Source organism: Apus apus, chromosome 6 (genome assembly GCF_020740795.1).
Source record: "Apus apus isolate bApuApu2 chromosome 6, bApuApu2.pri.cur, whole genome shotgun sequence".
Taxonomy (NCBI): Eukaryota; Metazoa; Chordata; class Aves; order Apodiformes; family Apodidae; genus Apus; species Apus apus.
Window position 1 is genome coordinate 19,517,680 of NC_067287.1, and position 17,095 is coordinate 19,534,774.

The 17,095-nt window shown below is 37.7% G+C and overlaps 1 protein-coding gene across 3 annotated transcripts in view; it reads left to right on the top strand.

Moving 5' to 3' along the window:
• The window catches only part of CSRNP3 (cysteine and serine rich nuclear protein 3), a 64,067-nt gene extending 47,719 nt beyond the window's left edge, over positions 1-16,348 (top strand). For all 3 annotated transcript variants that reach the window (XM_051624062.1, XM_051624063.1, XM_051624064.1), the window contains exons 3-5: positions 6,074-6,333; positions 11,790-12,086; positions 13,572-16,348. In XM_051624062.1, the coding sequence (XP_051480022.1) occupies positions 6,074-6,333; positions 11,790-12,086; positions 13,572-14,615 (1,601 nt within the window). In that variant the 3' untranslated portion in view covers positions 14,616-16,348. The remainder of the gene's footprint in view (positions 1-6,073; positions 6,334-11,789; positions 12,087-13,571) is intronic.
• Positions 16,349-17,095: the final 747 nt, after the last annotated feature.

The window sequence follows — 17,095 nt, forward strand, 5'->3', positions numbered from 1 at the left end:
AAATAGGAAGCAGGCTTTACATTTCATGGACTAATACTGCCACAGCGGGATCTCTTCCCAGGTGGGAGAGTTTGGATTTTGTTTTGGCCACTCAACATGCAGCAGGAAAGGCTCTGTCATTCATTGGTTTCACATTCCTGCAGCTCCACTGCCCAGAGAGCAAAATGAGGATGGTCAAAGGTGAATGAAGAGTGCAGCTGCCTAGTGCACTGTATGTATGTGAGAGCAGTTCAGGAAAACTGCAGTTCAGTCTGCGAGCACATTATAACAGTTGCTTGCCTATTTAATAAGTTATAATTTATTCATATACTAATGAGACTTGGATGGGTTTCATAAGGATACACTGGACTGCTAGTGTAAATATTGATTTTGCCCTTTCAAAAATGACTTTTATTGGTATTTGAGAGTTGAATGGGCCCATTATGACATCTGTTACCAAGACATAAGAAATATATTATGAATAAATATGATAAAGCCTGAACTTTTCAAATGTGGATAGAGTTGGGGAGTTTGTCTTTCATTTTTCACAAATTCACAAATAGATAAATAATGGAGATGTTGGCTGCAGATGGCACACACCAGTGTCTTCCCCCTGTGCCTCTCTGGGATGGGGACTTCCTGGCTCAGTTGGTTCCTGTGGGTCTGAAGGGCTTGCAGACCTCCATGTGCAGAGGTCAGTAGGAACCTCCCCTAGCTTTCCACTCCATGCTTTGAAAACACCTTGGTGTAGGGTAGGGAGAAACATTGAAAGCTGTTGATACATAGCTTTGAATAACCTGTGGAAAATAAGCCACTAATGAAATTCTTCAGTCTCCCAATAATACATAAAAGATAAATGTAATTTGCAATACAGAGATAAATGCAAAATATCTGTATAGTTATGAGCCTGTTGGTAGGAATAAGGTGATGGCAACCATTATTTGAAACTAACTTAGCCGCAGGACTAGGTGGTTTCTTCCATATAACTACAACACCAAGGAGACAATATCCAACCATAGGGTTCTAGTTAAATGAAAACATATTATGAAAGTGTTGAGACCGATTTGTTACAAATCTGTGTATTGCTATATCTTTCTTCACCCTTGTGTAGTTGCACATTCCTCTAGACATGTTTAAACCTCTCTGCTATATAAATTGCTTCATTCTTTTGTTAACTGTTGATGAACAAAGGCCACTCTTTATTCTCTAACTTCACATGACTTGAATTCCTCTTATTTTTCTTACCTTTTTCATTGAGGAGTCTTCTTCTGAACCCAGAAAGTACTTCCTGACTTGCTATGGTTTTTTGGTGACAGAATTCAGCACAGATCAATGTTTTATACTATGTACTTTAGCCAGGATGAATCTGACAGGAAAGTTTTCTTGTCAAACTGCTATTCCTAGTATTTGTCCTTCTTACATTAATGGTCACTGTGGAAGAGGTTGTTGTAGCACAGCAGCCTAAGTGAGAAAGATGTTATTTTCACGAGAGCTGGTTTTTGGTTTGTTTTTTTTTTGTCTCTATTTACACTGATATGTTATTCAGTTTTGAATTTAAAGCTTATAGAGTATCTTTGAAGAATGAATTAGTGGGGCCTCATGTTTCATGCAGACAGATGGGACACGCTGTGTCTGGAAAAATCCACTTAATGCACATGATCGAGTTACATAAAAGGTTAAAAAAAGTAATCTCAGGATCTGGAAAAGGATCCATAAACCATCTTGTATGCCACTACTGTTGGCCACTGGGTGATAAAAACTGTACTTTTTGTTATGATATATATGATACCTTTTAAAATTGCAACTGTTCTGGTTTGAGGACAGCAACCATTTTAATAAAAGTTATGGTAATAAAAGTTGCAACATAGCATCCCAGTGTAGATGGTCCTGAGCTGTGTAATTTGGAGGGGTGGTGGTGTGGGGAGGTGGAATTGTGCTGGAAGGGTTGTCTTTAGAGGAAAAGTTCGACATGTTTCATGTAGGCATGCAGCTGAAATCTCACTTTCATGACTGACTGCTGCACAGTTATCTCTATTTTGTACTACAATTGATGATTGACAAATGACCTTACTGCAATACTGAAAACTGAAGGGCTATACTAAAAAAATGTAAGGTCTAAAGTTTAGGCAATGTGCCAGTCTCTGGGTTTCTGGCTCACCATCCTGGTGTTTTTACATTTTGGAAACTGCAGATTCCTTCTGTGTTCAATAGCCAGAGATGTGCATAAATCGGGAATTGTGCATAAAGAGAAATGGCAGTAATATCATATTAATAATGAAAATAAATGTTAACTGTTGTGGATAAAGAGAATTGTTATCAGAGAGAGGTTAATGAGAGGCTAACAGAGAAATGTATGAATAAACGCATCCGACTGTGTGTGTGTGCAGGCACATCCTGAGCAAAGGTAGCAAAAGGGTAAGCACCAGGAGGAGCAGGTTTTGGATGTGTTCACTGTGCTTGGGTTAAACAGTTGTTTGCTATTAAAAGCTTTCCTTCAGTTCTTCTGGTCTCACCTTTAGAAATGCTGTTTACAGCAAATTGCCAGTTTATCCATATGGGGTCTGTGGTGCAGATGAGCTGTGCTGTGGCTGCTAGTGCAGGTCAAGTGCTGCACGATGGGGCTGTGCTGTGCCCAGATCCCACCCTGGATCTGCAGCAGCTGGTGGGGAGCTGGTAAGATTACAGGACCTGACTTACCTCCATGAGGAGACTGGCCAGTTGCAGGAAGGTTATTAACTTGGGCTCTGCTCTGCTAAACCCAGAAGCTGAGCCACTCAAATGTTAAATGCCAAAAATAAAAATTTCAGCAGTTGATATTATTTCCAATGAGGAATTTTGAGTCCTGGTTGAAGATACCTGTGTCTGAAGACCTTGTTCAAATATACTGACCTTTTCTGAGAGACTAGCTGTGAGCAGTAATTGTGTTCTTAACAGTATCATCTTTCCCTCTGATAATAGATATATTTTATGCATTACAGTACTTATGTATCTGTCAAAAATATTTAATTCCATGTCATCTTGAAACATGGAATTAAAAAATTAATTAATTACTTAAGTACATGAGAATGGGGTATTTTTTTCCTTCCATGGAATATATCAGGCTTGCAGTATATAAACGTGTTAAAGATCACATGTGATCCATAGGGCAGACAGTTTTAGGTGATGATGAATATTCCTATTCCCTCTTTCTGGCATCCTCGCTTGCCATTAACTGCTAGACCCGAGTTGGTGGTGTTCATTTTCAAAAAACACCTTCTAGTTCCTATTGACAGTATAAACTGTTGTAGCAGATGCTACAACAACACATCTCTGCCTAGCAGACTCTGCCTGGAGTCAGTTTTATCCTTTTTGCACAGAACAGATGATAGTGGCATCCACTGATACCACTTGTTGCACAGGCAAGTGGCATGTAAATACTTTTTAGAGCCTGGCCAAACATATGGACATATGTTAATGCTTTCTGATATATCAGAAAATACATAATTTGTATGTCCTTTTGCTCTGTCTTGAGTTCAGCAGTGTCATTAGTAGTGATTATAACTGACTGGTAAATCCCATTAAAGGTACAGTGCATGCAAAGTTACATATGCCCCTGACTCTTGCTACTATGATTTGACAGTCTGAGTTGTACTTAGTTTGAAGCAAAAGGGACTGAATGAATTATAGAGCACTTTGTCCTTGATGTTGGAAAAGGTTCAACCTTTCCATCCAATATGTAATAATACTTTTTTTTTTTTTTTTAGGTCACATTAAGGAAGCCCTCTGCTGAGAGGTTTTAGGAATTATAGTAGAGCAAGAACATAGCGCCTTTGAAGTGCTGAGTGTGCTTCCTTTTGTGTCCTTGCTTACTGAGATGCTCACAATTCTCCAGTCCCCTCACTGTCATCTCTAATCTGTGCTTTTGGGTGACCAAGTAAAATCCTGTTATCTTTTGCAGTTCCTGCCTGATCTGTTCCTGTGAACAACATTATCATAAATATGAATATATTCTGACTGCTTCCTAGCAGTACAAGAGAAGAGATGACTACAGAGTTATTCACAGAGCCTTAGCTTTTCCCTTTCATGAGCTCTGGGGTGTGAAAAGAGCAAACCTAAAAGATAGGATGTGCTTCAGAAAAAAAAAATAAAATTGTGTAGTCCAGGGGCTCTGAATGTTTATGTGGCTGTTTGCCTACACAGATGATCATATAATTTGTCTGACTAGGGACTGTACTGTTAGTAAATACAACCATGAACCTTAGTGTCATTTACCACGAATGCATGTCAGCTCTCAGGCTGTCTTCAATACAGTTGTGCATTCATAGTGCTGGTGATGATGAGGTTACAACGTGCCAGCATTGTCTTGAAGTTCAGCTTAATTCTATTTTAGCACAGTTTTTGTCAGCAATATATTAAAAAAAATACCCAAACAAGCAACTTTGGTGGTGTGGAATTGATAATTTAATTGCTAAAAGTGCTAAGAACTCTTAAAAGGTTGAGGAAATACATTAATGGGCTTTATAAGACAGCTCATTACAACAACAGATTTACAGAGAGAGACTGCTGACCCAACTTTTAGGCATAAACATATGGCAGAGTGTGAAATTAATGTTCTAAATTTGGACTTTTCTAATCTATTTTTTTCATATAGTTAGGAAGGCTATGCTAGTTTTTGGACTGCATTACTTAATGTAAGAGTTTGGGGTTTTTATATTTGTGGTGATGAACATTTCACTACATAATAGTATTAGAGAATGAACCATGTTTTAACTGTGACAATATACCAGAGCTGTTACAAAGCTGAGGCTGAAGGCCAGGTGCTTCAATCTCTAGAGATGGTGCAATTCTAGATTACCATGGGACGTCATGTTCTCACTGCTTCAGTAGAATGGTTCCAAGTCTTTCAGGAGGGGTCAGGCACCTTTTAAATAATTTTACTGCCTGAATTCTGACAGTTAGGTTGACATTGACACCTGTCCAGTTGTTGCCAGTAAGCTGCAAAGTAAAGATTATCTACATTCTCAACATCCTATTGCCATTTTGCAATAAATCAAGTAAGTCAGCTTGCTCATCTTAAAAATCAAGGAGTGTCTCTCATCTTTCTCTAATGTTTTTGTGTCTTTTTTTTTCTCTAAAGACTCCCCACTGTTAACAGCGAGAAACAACAGATCAGTATTGTTTGAGGGAGTTACTAATGCCTGTGGAAAAAAAGAACAATACTTAATGGTTAAAATTTGCCTTTTTTTTTTAAACAAATCCCTGTCATGATCATGCATATGTGTATAAGAAAAACTGAGAATAAGTGTGAGGGGAATCAGAAAATCAGTAGAAAATACTAGATTTAATTTTTGTCAAAATTCTACACATTAGAATATAAATATATACACACAGGGGTGTGTACAGTGGATGGCAGCCGAAAAAAGGATGAAGGTAAAGAAAAAGGAAGTGGTGCTGATTGTTAATCACCATTACTCCTATATTATTCTGTGAGGATGATGATACAAATTTCTGAGACAGTCTGGAACACTAAATATATTGCCTTGATAGTTTTTTAACAATAATTTCTCACATTTCAGATTAGAAGAGATAGGAATCTTCTCTGCCAGTGTGATCCAGTGCTTTAAAGATGTAGGGATAGATCTGTACAGCTGAGCCTTGCTGACAGAAGAGCAACAGTGTAATATAGACCTGTGAGACCTGGGTCTGTTGTTCTCCTCACTGCTGCCGTATGCAACATTGTTTTCTGCACAGGCTTTTGAAGAGGAGCAAGTCAAGTGGAGCACTGTCTTTTAGGTGACTTTGTGAAATAAGTTCCTTTTTGCTGGGATTTATTTCCTTCCTTGCTAAAAGGCTTAAAACATTTTTATAATGCTATGGAAAAACACAACGATCCTGGCCAAGAATTTCTCCTCTGAAATAGACAATAGCATTCATGATTGTAGCGGTTTGTATATATGGTAAATATTTCTAATGCCATATCCTAATTTAGACTGCACATCTCTGAACTTTGGTGTATACATAGGTATTGTCAAGGTACATGGAACTACTGCACAAGTGGTGAATTTGCTCTGTGACTGTAACTTACCATTCATATTGCAATGTGCATCTGTTCTAGCTTCTTCAATCCTGAAGAGAGAGAAGCGGAAGAGAACAAAAAATGTCCATTTCAACTGTGTTACTGTGTATTACTTCACAAGAAGGCAAGGCTTCACCAGTGTTCCCAGCCAAGGGGGGAGCACACTGGGAATGTCTACTCGCCACAACAGTGTGCGCCAGTACACGCTGGGAGAGTTTGCAATGGAACAGGAGAGGCTTCACCGAGAGATGTTAAGAGAGCATCTAAGGGAGGAAAAACTTAATTCTCTGAAATTAAAGGTAAGAATTTTTCAAGACTTTGATCCCTGCCTGCCTTACTTATTTAAATGAGCAGAGTCAGAGCTATATGGGCCCAATGTGTGTTAAACAAAACCATTTCCTTTCTGTCAACTCCATTTTCAACTGAAACAATGCCATGTCTCTGTTTTGTTTTGTTTTGTGTTTTTCTAACTGAAGACCTATTTTTGTTCAATATTACCAAGTGCTGCTGTAGCCCTTACTGATGTGTACCTCAAAAGGCTTTATTAGGGAGGTTGTTGTTTCCTCCCTCTTCTCTACAGAGGGGAAAAAGAAAGCAGCGTGGTGGAAGTTAGCCTTGAACAGCAGGGTGTCCAGCAGATGCCTGCAAGTGCCAGGAAGAGAATTACTCTTATGAGCCCTTGCACAGTACCCCATTAGACAAGGGAATGGCAACATCCTGAGTGCAGAAAGTGAAACAGCTTGTTTTCTTGGTCAGCTTGAGGAAATTTGGCAAAACGTACAAAATAGTAAGACTAAAAATGTTGGGGTTTTTTTTTAGTGCATCAATTTATCTGATCGTGTGTCTTAAGTATTTCAGCAAAGGATGTCTGTGTTAAAGAAGAAATGTATCAGACAAATTAGCTGACTGTATCAGTTTAGCTGGTCAGAACAAATACTAGCTGCAGTTTTGAAGCTGTCTTTTTAAATATAGCATAGGAGAGGAAAGAAACTGTTCTTGGAAGTGTCCCTCTTGCCTCTTTAAAACTGGTAGCAAAACTCCTGGTTTATGTTTTCGTAGTGGACTAAACACTTCCTGTGTAATGGCTTGTGTTACATGTATTTGGGGCTCTTTTTCAGAGGAATCCTATAATTAAAAGTGAACAATATTTAGAATTGTAACCAAACTGTTTGCTCTATACCCTTTCCTTTGTGATATATCTCAGTTTCATATAATACTATGAGTTGTCTAGAGCAAACTGGCACTCTCCAAGTTTAAGAAATGCCTTTCAGGATTTTCCCATAGAATGAACTATGTTCTTGAGTTCTGTATCTGAACTCCTAAAGAAGTGTATACGACCCTTAGTTTAAAAAAAGTTACTTTTTTCAGTCTCCTAATTGTTTTTTACTTCAATAGTAAAGTGTTTGTAAAATTTGAACTGTTGTAATGAAAACAAACATAAAGCCACTCAGGATAAAGGCAAATTAAAGGCAGACATTTGGACAGGTTGGAAACCACAGTTGAGACTATTAGGGACTTATCACTAGAGAGAGCTAGTGATAGCCACATTTTCATTATGCTTTGAAATTCCAGTTTCCCCATTTTTTTCAATTTTTCCATTAGGTTAAAATATGCAAGTCTGTAGGTAGAAAGTGTTCTCTCATGTAGACTTGGTTAAAATAAATAAATAAATAATAGGAATGTATTGGAATTTAGTCTCTGTAATAATAGGTACTGTTTATTATTTTACTTGCTGAAAGTGAAGAGCCAAATAAGAAATTTCTTAATTAAAAGCAGATAAAGACTTCAAAATCATCCTTGTCACTTCAGCCCTTTAACACCAGTACTTTGGTGTAAACAATGCTGACAGTGGCATAAACACCTGTTAGCAGCAGTGTGAAAATTCTAATGGCAATCTGGACTTAAAAGCCATCCTTTCAAGATGGAAAGGACAAGGTAGGCTTTAATATGTTGTCATTTGAGAAAACTTTATGAGTAAGTACAATAAATTAACTGGAATGGGCCTTATTGCTTACTCATAATGCCCCCTCAAATTAAGATCTATTAAAATGATTAGCACAACCCTAGTTGACGTTCAGGCTCCTGGGTCTGTGGACACAGTTTCCTTTGTGGGAAATTGTAAAGAATAATTTCCAGCTAGGGCAGGCAAGGGTGTCTAACAAATTTTTCATGCTTTAAAGAGCTAAAGTGAATTTCAACCAAAGGCTTCACATATTCCTTGTCCCTTGCCTTATTCTCTTGTTATGACATTAACCTTTAGCTTTATGAGAGAAATTTTATCCATCTATATGCAAAGTTTAATTCAGATGAGCAATATTATGACAAACAAGAGAACTTAATGTTCTCCTGAAGTTCTCTTTTGGAAAATGTATTTGATGGTTTGTGGTAATATTCCTCTATCTGTAGTTACCAGTTACTTGTTTGAGAAATGTTCAGATCTTTCATTTCAAGAATTGGTTTGTTCTTCATATGATGAAATTGAGAAAAATTCAGAGGAGACAGCAAGGAAATCATCCAGCAAATGAGTCAGGAGCCAAGGTGCTTTGAAATGGCAGGCTGATGTCTAATCCCTCTTGGTGCCCAGGTGTTTGCCTTCCTGCCTGCTGGCTGCACACAGTATTCAGCACCTGATGGAGCCCATGCCTTAATGCTCTCCCACTGTGTGGCAAGATTTGCAGGAGGAGGAGATGAAACACAGGGGGTTTGATATGGTTCTATAGGTGCCTTTGTAAGCTGAGTAGTTACAGTATTCACCTCATGGGTGATAGCCCTGAAACTTAATTTTTATTAAATAGTAATCGAATAAAATACTAAATTGCATAAGCAAATATTAGAATTATTCCCCTTCCCCAGTCTCAAACTTAAATACTGATAGGCAGTTAAATAACAGTGATCTGCTTAGGGAGTGGTTTGAGCTTTGTGTATTTTAAACTAGAAAACAGTTCTTGGTAGGTCATTTTCCTGTTACACTAAAAAAAAAAAGGCAGGAAGCAGAGAAATACAAGCACTCTGAACTTAGTTGTACCTAGCTAACAAAGGCACAAAAAAATTAAAGGATGCCATTCTGGATTTGAACATTCAGGATCAGTTGCTTGTACAGTGAAGTATTCCTTCCTCCTGGCATCACACAACTCATTCAGGATGCATTTTAATTACTCCCTGGATTCATCTGTCTCTCACTCTCACTGTAGATTACAGAGAGAAAGGATGACTTCTGATGTTGTCTTTCCTACCTTACTGAACTAAAAACATTGAAATATCTGGTGTAAATAGTCTCTCCATTGTCCCAGAGTCAGGCAGAACTTACTAGGGAGCTCTTTTCCTAGCCATGGTAAAGTGAAGTAATAGAGAACAGAGTAAGAAAACAATCTGAAGGAAGTTCGAGAGGACTTTTTGAAGATGGCTGCATATCAGATGAAGGAAGAGCTAGAAGTAGATGCACATACAGGGACTTGAATGTTACAGGGATAACAGACTGGTAAGTAAACTGAAACATGAAATAAAATTAAGGCATTGCAGTTACAGAGAAAGATAGAGAATGCATTAAAAAGAAGGAAGGAACAATAATGCCTATAAAGTGGAATTGTGGAAATGGCAGAACACCTCTGAATGAACTAAGCACAGTGCTGAATTTCTGGGGAGATTACTGGTTTCAGGAGAGACAGTGTGTACATGTACACTATATGTAAGGACTACGAGTCATGACACTGAGACTCCTCTCCTTTGAAGGGCAGAGTATTGCTTTTAACCTGACTTTACAAGTCAGAAATAGTAAGGGGTTGTTTTCCTGTGATTGTCTTACTCAGTTGTTAAAAACTGCAGCTGCAAAGAAGAGTAAGCAATCAGTAGGAGTTCACATCCAGTAACTCAGTAATGCCATAAATGACAGATTGTGGAAAGGCCAAACTGTTAATATAAATTAAATAGATGGATATGACAGGATTTAGCAGCAGAAAAACAAGGAGTTACCTTTACATTGATAATTTTTAAATGTCTAAACACTGAAAAGCACAACAAGCAGGCAACAGTAGTTAGGACTCCAGTTTTTAACCTGTATTTAAAACTGGTGTCTCATGATTTATTTGGGGTAACAGGCCAAGCTGAAATTTTCTGCAAGTAAATAAGGCAAAACAGGGAGAGAATCTGGCTATTTTTCTATTATCATTCAAATTACATAAAGTTCGGGTCATGTTTCTGAGATCATCATGATGCCCATGATGGAACTGTTAATGCAGATGAATCTTGACACTTCACCAGTGTGTAATGAGTACATCAGCACCCTCATCAATTAAGAACATTACATAGACCAGGGTGAACACTGGGAATCTGTTTGTTTTTTCCATTTCAAGCAAAATTTTTTCATAGAAAAACAATAAAATAAAAATTTATGTTAAATTATGAAAAAGTATTATAAAAATCGTATACCTGCACTTGCCTCATATTTGCTATGTAGTACAGTTCTCAATCCAGGTAACCTGAGATAGAGAAAATACATTTTTTTAGTAAGTATCATCTCTCTGAACTTTGTTTTAACCTTTCATATTCTTTTGATTCTAAAGCTGTTTTCTCTGTAGAAACCTTGTAGTTGTATTACCAGTGAGTTCTACTATGGATGGGAAAAATTAACTTTCCTTCAGTGCCGTTAATATTTTTTTCTTTTCTCCTTGAATATGCACACTCCATTCTATAGGAGATGAGTTACAGAGGTATGGTACAAAATGGTGCAGTACTGTGAAAGTGGCACTGGATGTTTGTGCTTAATGCTCATGGCCATTTAATTTTGAAGGTTTGAAAGCCAGACTTTACCAAAGGTAATAATATATGTCAGGATACTTTTATCTACAGAAGCTAAAAAATCTGTATCTCTAGGAAAGGAGCATGAATCCCCTAAAAACCTTTCTCAAGATCCTACATAAGGGGTACCAACTTACTTCCTTTTATCTAATTTTATTAATTCATTAACTGCCTAAGGATAATCTGGGTTGGTTAGTGAAGTACTAAAATCTATGACAAGACAAAGCTAAATGGGTTATTTTCAGGACCAAAGAGACCTAGAAATAACTTCAGAGTGCTATGAACTACATTGCAAATAAACATGAAGTAATGTAGGCAGGAAGAGGCAAAGCTAAGTGACTTCCAGGCTTAAAGTTGTCAACTCAAAAAGCAAATACAGGCATCTACCCAAACGATTAAGTGGACGTGCTGCTTAGTGACCTCAGCTGTACAAACATCCAGCTTGTCAGGCTGAAGAGGAGCAGGACAGCAAACAGTACATCAAAGACACCATTTTACAAATCTGTGATTCACAGTAATCTGAACCAGTGCTGGTAGTGTAGTTACTATTGCAGAAGGCACATTGAAGCCCATAGACAGGAACTAGAATCAATTAAAGGCTCAAAAATTATCTAATGGAACAATCTAGAAAAGACTAGAATTTTACAAAGTCTTGAAATCTGGCAAACAGCAACAAATGATCAAGGACATAAAGAACAGATAAGAAATTAGAAACTTAGGGGAAAAAAATGGCTCCAAGACAAATACAAAGCTAAAAGTGTATTTACTTCACATGTTAAATGTGGAAGAACTGCCATTTCACCCCATCTGTAATTTTATTCTGGAATTTCCTGGCAGTCATGCAGCATTTTTACTTAGTTTCCCACATTCATAATGCATTACACATACTTACATATTTAAATAGGTGTCACAGATGTGTGTGTTTGTGTATAAAGACTTTGATAATTGTTCTATGCAACAGATGACAAAGAACGGTACAGTGGAATCTGAAGAAGCTAATACCCTGACACTGGATGACATTTCTGATGATGATATTGATCTAGACAACACTGAAGTAGATGAGTATTTCTTTCTACAACCCCTGCCAACAAAAAAGCGAAGGGCATTGCTGCGAGCTTCTGGAGTGAAGAAGATTGATGTGGAAGAAAAACACGAGCTTCGGGCCATCCGCCTGTCCAGGGAGGATTGTGGCTGTGACTGCCGTGTCTTCTGTGATCCAGAAACTTGCACTTGCAGTCTTGCAGGCATAAAATGTCAGGTAAATATCTAGATTACTGTTAGTATGTAAATATCTAGGGAGGGACTTGGGGGGGGGGGTGTGTGTGTGTGTGTGACGTGCATGTACTTTGTGTTGTAAAGTTATAACTAACTACTGGAATTTAATTATTAAATGATAACACTTGTGTATCTCAAAGTAGTTTTAAGGCCTGGAATTGAGAGTATATAGTGTTCAATACAGTCTCCTTAAACATCTGTTTATCCTTTTTATTGGTTTAGGCACATTGTTTAGGGGTTTTTTTTGTTCTTATACAGAGATTCTGCTCCTCATCTTCCTCTTTGGCCTTTATCTGTGCACATGTGCAGATGCAGACAACAGAAGAGAATCCGTAGGCTGCACATTTCAGAAAGGGTATTTTATTTTAGAGACAATTTACATATTGTCCAAATGTGAATTACAGTCGAAAGTAAATGAGAAATAATAAATGAAACTCTGTGGTACCATCCTTTTTTTAACATATATACTTAAAATGCATGTATGATAAATTTGCACATAGGCACTAGAAACACATCTGCTACTACAGCAGAAAGTTCTTCCTCTGCAGCCTTAAGAGGCATTTCATAATGTCTATTTACATAGTGTCCTATGTACTGCTGTAAATGTCCCAGAAGTGTTCCCTAAAAGATGTTTCAACTAATTCCCCAGCATTGCTGTTATGCATCTGAGTTGATTTTTTCCTGAATGCATTTTTAAATAATTTCTTAAACCCAAGCTAAACTTGCTCTGCTCTTTTAAATATCTTCTCTGTGCTGTTCCTGTTTTCACCTTAACACGTAGGGAAGATGTACTGGATTGTGTTACGTGGTTCTCTGCACCGTATTTGATGTTTAGTGGAGATGAAAGTCATAGACCTTAAGCTATCTACTTGAACTATCCGACTTGTGGTTTCAGCCACACTTTTATAAATTTAAGATGGTTATTATTAGATATGTAAGTTCTGCCCAAAGTTTGTTAGCTGACTGTTTTATCTACAATTGACTGGAATCTCTTTTAAGATGTACTTGAGGTTTTATTCCTACTTTCTGTACTCTGGTGTCCCCACTGGCACCTTTATAAAGATTTTGTTTCAGTAGGTTTCTATTTTTCATGAGTGTGACCAAATTTAAGATTCTTTCTGGCAATGCTTTTGCCTGGATTTGAGGACAACAGGAAATAAAGCTGTAGCAGATCCATAAATAGAAGAACTACATTTTTTTTGTTCCATTGTGTAATGCTTTCAGGTCCAGAACAGGAACATATTTTTTTCCTTCTCTGCAACGTTGCATTTATGTTTCCCTGACTGTTCCTATCAGTAGTGCTAAATTCCAGAGCTAACCTGCTAAATTACTGTTAGCTTCAGCCGTTCCTACAAGTACTTCTCCAGGTGAATCTCACCTCACTTGTGTTTCTCTAGGCTGTCTAGGTTCTGTCATGTCCCCAGGCTTATGCTGCATACTGTTAATCTGTATTCTTTTTTCTTAAAAGGTGGATCGTATGTCTTTTCCATGCGGTTGTACTAAAGAAGGGTGTAGCAATACAGCAGGTAGAATTGAATTTAATCCTATCCGTGTACGGACTCACTTTTTGCACACAATAATGAAGCTTGAATTGGAGAAAAATAGAGAGCAGCAAGTTCCGGCACTAAATGGCTGCCACAGTGAGATAAGTGCACACACTAATTCTGTGGGTCCAGGGCCCCATCCGGTTGAATATTCAATTGCAGAAAATTTTGAGATTGAGACTGAACCTCCGGCTGCAGTTTTGCATTCTCAGGCAGCTGAGGACTTGGACTGCCCAGGGGAAGAGGAGGAAGAGGAAGATGGGAGTAGCTTTTGTAGTGGAGTTACAGATTCTAGCACACAGAGTTTAGCCCCTAGTGAATCAGATGATGATGAAGAGGAAGAGGAAGATGAGGAGGAAGATGATGAGGAAGAAAAAGCAGATGATTTTGTAGACAGCATGGGCTCCCATGCTGATATGGTGCCTCTTTCTTCTGTCCTTTGCTACTCTGATGGAACTGCTGTGCATGAAAACCATTCTAAAAATGCCTCATACTATACTAACTCTTCAAATCTGTATTACCAAATAGAGAACCATGTTGCTGGCACTGCTAACCAGATCAGTGAGACTTACTCAGAAAGGGAAGCTGTCAAGAACAGTAGTCTTTCTCTGGTGCCTTACAACATGACTTCAGAACAGTTTGTCGACTACACACGGCAATCAGAGGAATCCTTCAGCAGCCCTCATTACCCTTCTGCAAACCCCTCAGTGATTGTTTGCTGCTCATCTTCTGAAGGTGACAGCAGTGTTCCATGTAACAATTTATACACTGAGCACAGGCCAACTCACCCTCAAGTGGAATTTCACTCATACTTGAAAGGTCCTTCTCAAGATGGCTTTGTTTCAGCTTTGAATGGCGACAGTTGTGTACATGAGCACCCTGCAGAGAATTCACTCAGCCTCCCAGAAAAGAGCAGACTGCACGAAGAGTGCATCAAACCACCAGTGGTAGAAACAGTACCTGTTTAATATTGAAAATATTCTAGGACTGACTTCCTGTATTCAAATGCACTTACATTGAATTTCCTAGAATCTTACTTTTTTAAGAGAGAGACAACGTGTGGACTGTACTCAATGTTCCAGACACCTTTCATTTTCTCAAGCTACACTGGCAGTGGTATTGCACAAAAACAGCTCATGTAAAGATTTCAATAAATATAATCAAACTGTCTTTTGATAAAAATGAAATGCATAAGTAAAAACACATCCAACATATTTCAAAGTAGCCTACCTATCAAAGTAAGTATGTGAAACCTGCCAAGCTATCTGAATCAAAGCTTCATGTTTTTGATTGTCGGGCCTGTGCAAGAAAGATGGTTAAAAATGATACTTTGAAATAATCATGTTTAGAGTCCTAATTTTCAACATATCTGAAAAGATGGTAAGTTTAATGTAAAAGGAACTACTGTACAAAAAAGTTTTAATTGTTCTGTACTGTATGTATTTTATTTATGGTAGTTTAGTATTCATGTTTGATAAAAAATGAACAGCATGTTCATTTGAGCAGCAGATCCATAGCTAGTTACAAAGAACATGTCCATTTCTCATCTGGAGTACCATAGGATGTGTTTTGTTTTGAAAATACAATTTCTGGTAAATTATCTTGAAATGCATTTTTTACAATGAGTGTACTATTTGCTCTTTTACTGTTCTTGACAAACAGAAGAGTCAGAAAGGGGGCATTTACATCTTCTAGAAAGGTGAAAGGTAGACAATCCTTCATTAAAATTAAAATCAGTGGCGTTCCAGAACTAGTACCCCCTCCCCAAAGAAAAATGATCTTGTATATAAATGGCAAAGCAGTAGCTTAAGCTTGCACAGCACCTTTTTAGCCCAACAAACATTCAGATACTTATGCACTTTAGTGCCATTTTGCAGTACTGTATTAACTGCGGGAACTGTGAACTATTTTGGAGAAATGCCATAGCTTCAGACTCTGAGGTGTATGTAAGATCTTAAAGTTCATTGTAACAAAAGCTGTATGGTTTTCCCAAGCCAGTTTATTAATATTTCAGTAGGTAATTGATAAAAGCAGAGTCTTGCTGCTTTAAGTTTAAATGAAGCATGGAAAAAATGCCGAAGTGTCTAGAATTCCTAAATATTCAGCAGTTTTAATGAAATACGAGGCTGGTTTTTGTGGACTTCTGATTGAATCTCAAATTTAAGTCATTTGGTTTGATTAGGAATCGGTAGATTCAGTAAGGAACGTATCTTCAGCAATTAATTTATGCTAAAGTTTGCAAGCAAAATAGTACATGCATCGTATGGTTATCCATTATTTTGTACTCCATTTGTTTTTAAGTGAAATGGGAATTAAAGTACCTGCTGTATTCTCAACCTTTAGTTTATTAACTTACCTTGCTTTCTTCTAGAAAAGGAGGTATAGGCGCCTGATTTTCTCTACACTGTAATTCTGCACTGCCTTATTTTGATTTCAAAATCTATTTAAACATTTATATTTTCCTCTAATAGTAAAATTTTATTTATTGTACATCACATGGGTTGAAATGTAGACCTGTCTTGTTTGCAAAATAAGGATCAGCATCTAAGTTTTATCTGTGTTAGATCTAGATGGTTAACAGTATGCATGTAAACACAGTGTCAATTTTAGCTCTGTAACAGTGACTCTTCTGGTTAGAAGCTCTTTAAAACATCATGTACAGTATTCCAGTAGAAAAACTGCCAGATTTAAAATATGCTTTGAAAAAAAAGTAAGCTGACTTCATTGTTTTTATATGAAATCTTGGCATTTTTATGCTAAATTAGCAAAAAAAATTTTACTCCATGTAGTAGCTGGAAAGGTTTTTTATTTACTTGTTTCCACGAGAAGTCCTACATGGTTTATATGAACTGCCTTGAAAAAACCTAGTTCTCTAGGGACTGGATTCCACACTTGCAATGTATTCCATCTCCTGGGAAAGTGCAGTGGTGTTGGTTATCTGGCTCAGCAGTTCCATAGGCCTCTGTTCCTCTCAGCCACAGAACACTAGTCTCTTTCTCTAAAGGTTGGGTAGCCAGGTAAGCACTTGGATTTTCTCCAATACCACATAGCAAATACCCATTCTTCTTTTTAAAGAGAAACGTGTTAACTAATGAAAAAACGTTCTTCATCTAAGAGTAATATTATTCTGTCCAAGATATACTATGGGCAGCTGTATCAGGTCTGTGTGTGCACAGGCGTGTTGCATTAACAGCAGGCTTAAATCTGGCACTCTCAAGACTAGCACCAAAAGCACAAATCCCTCCTTCTTTAGCTGCGACAGTAGCTGTGAATCTGTAGCAGCTTTTTAACCTCGGAGTGTGTTGGCTGCTTTACCAGGGTACCTCTCTCAGGGGAAAGTTAAATATTTAGTTTCATTATTCACCCCCTACTAGCAATAACAAATTATTTTCTTGGCCCCTGTGCTTTCACATGAAAAATAATCTTTAATAATCTTAGCAAGCACAGT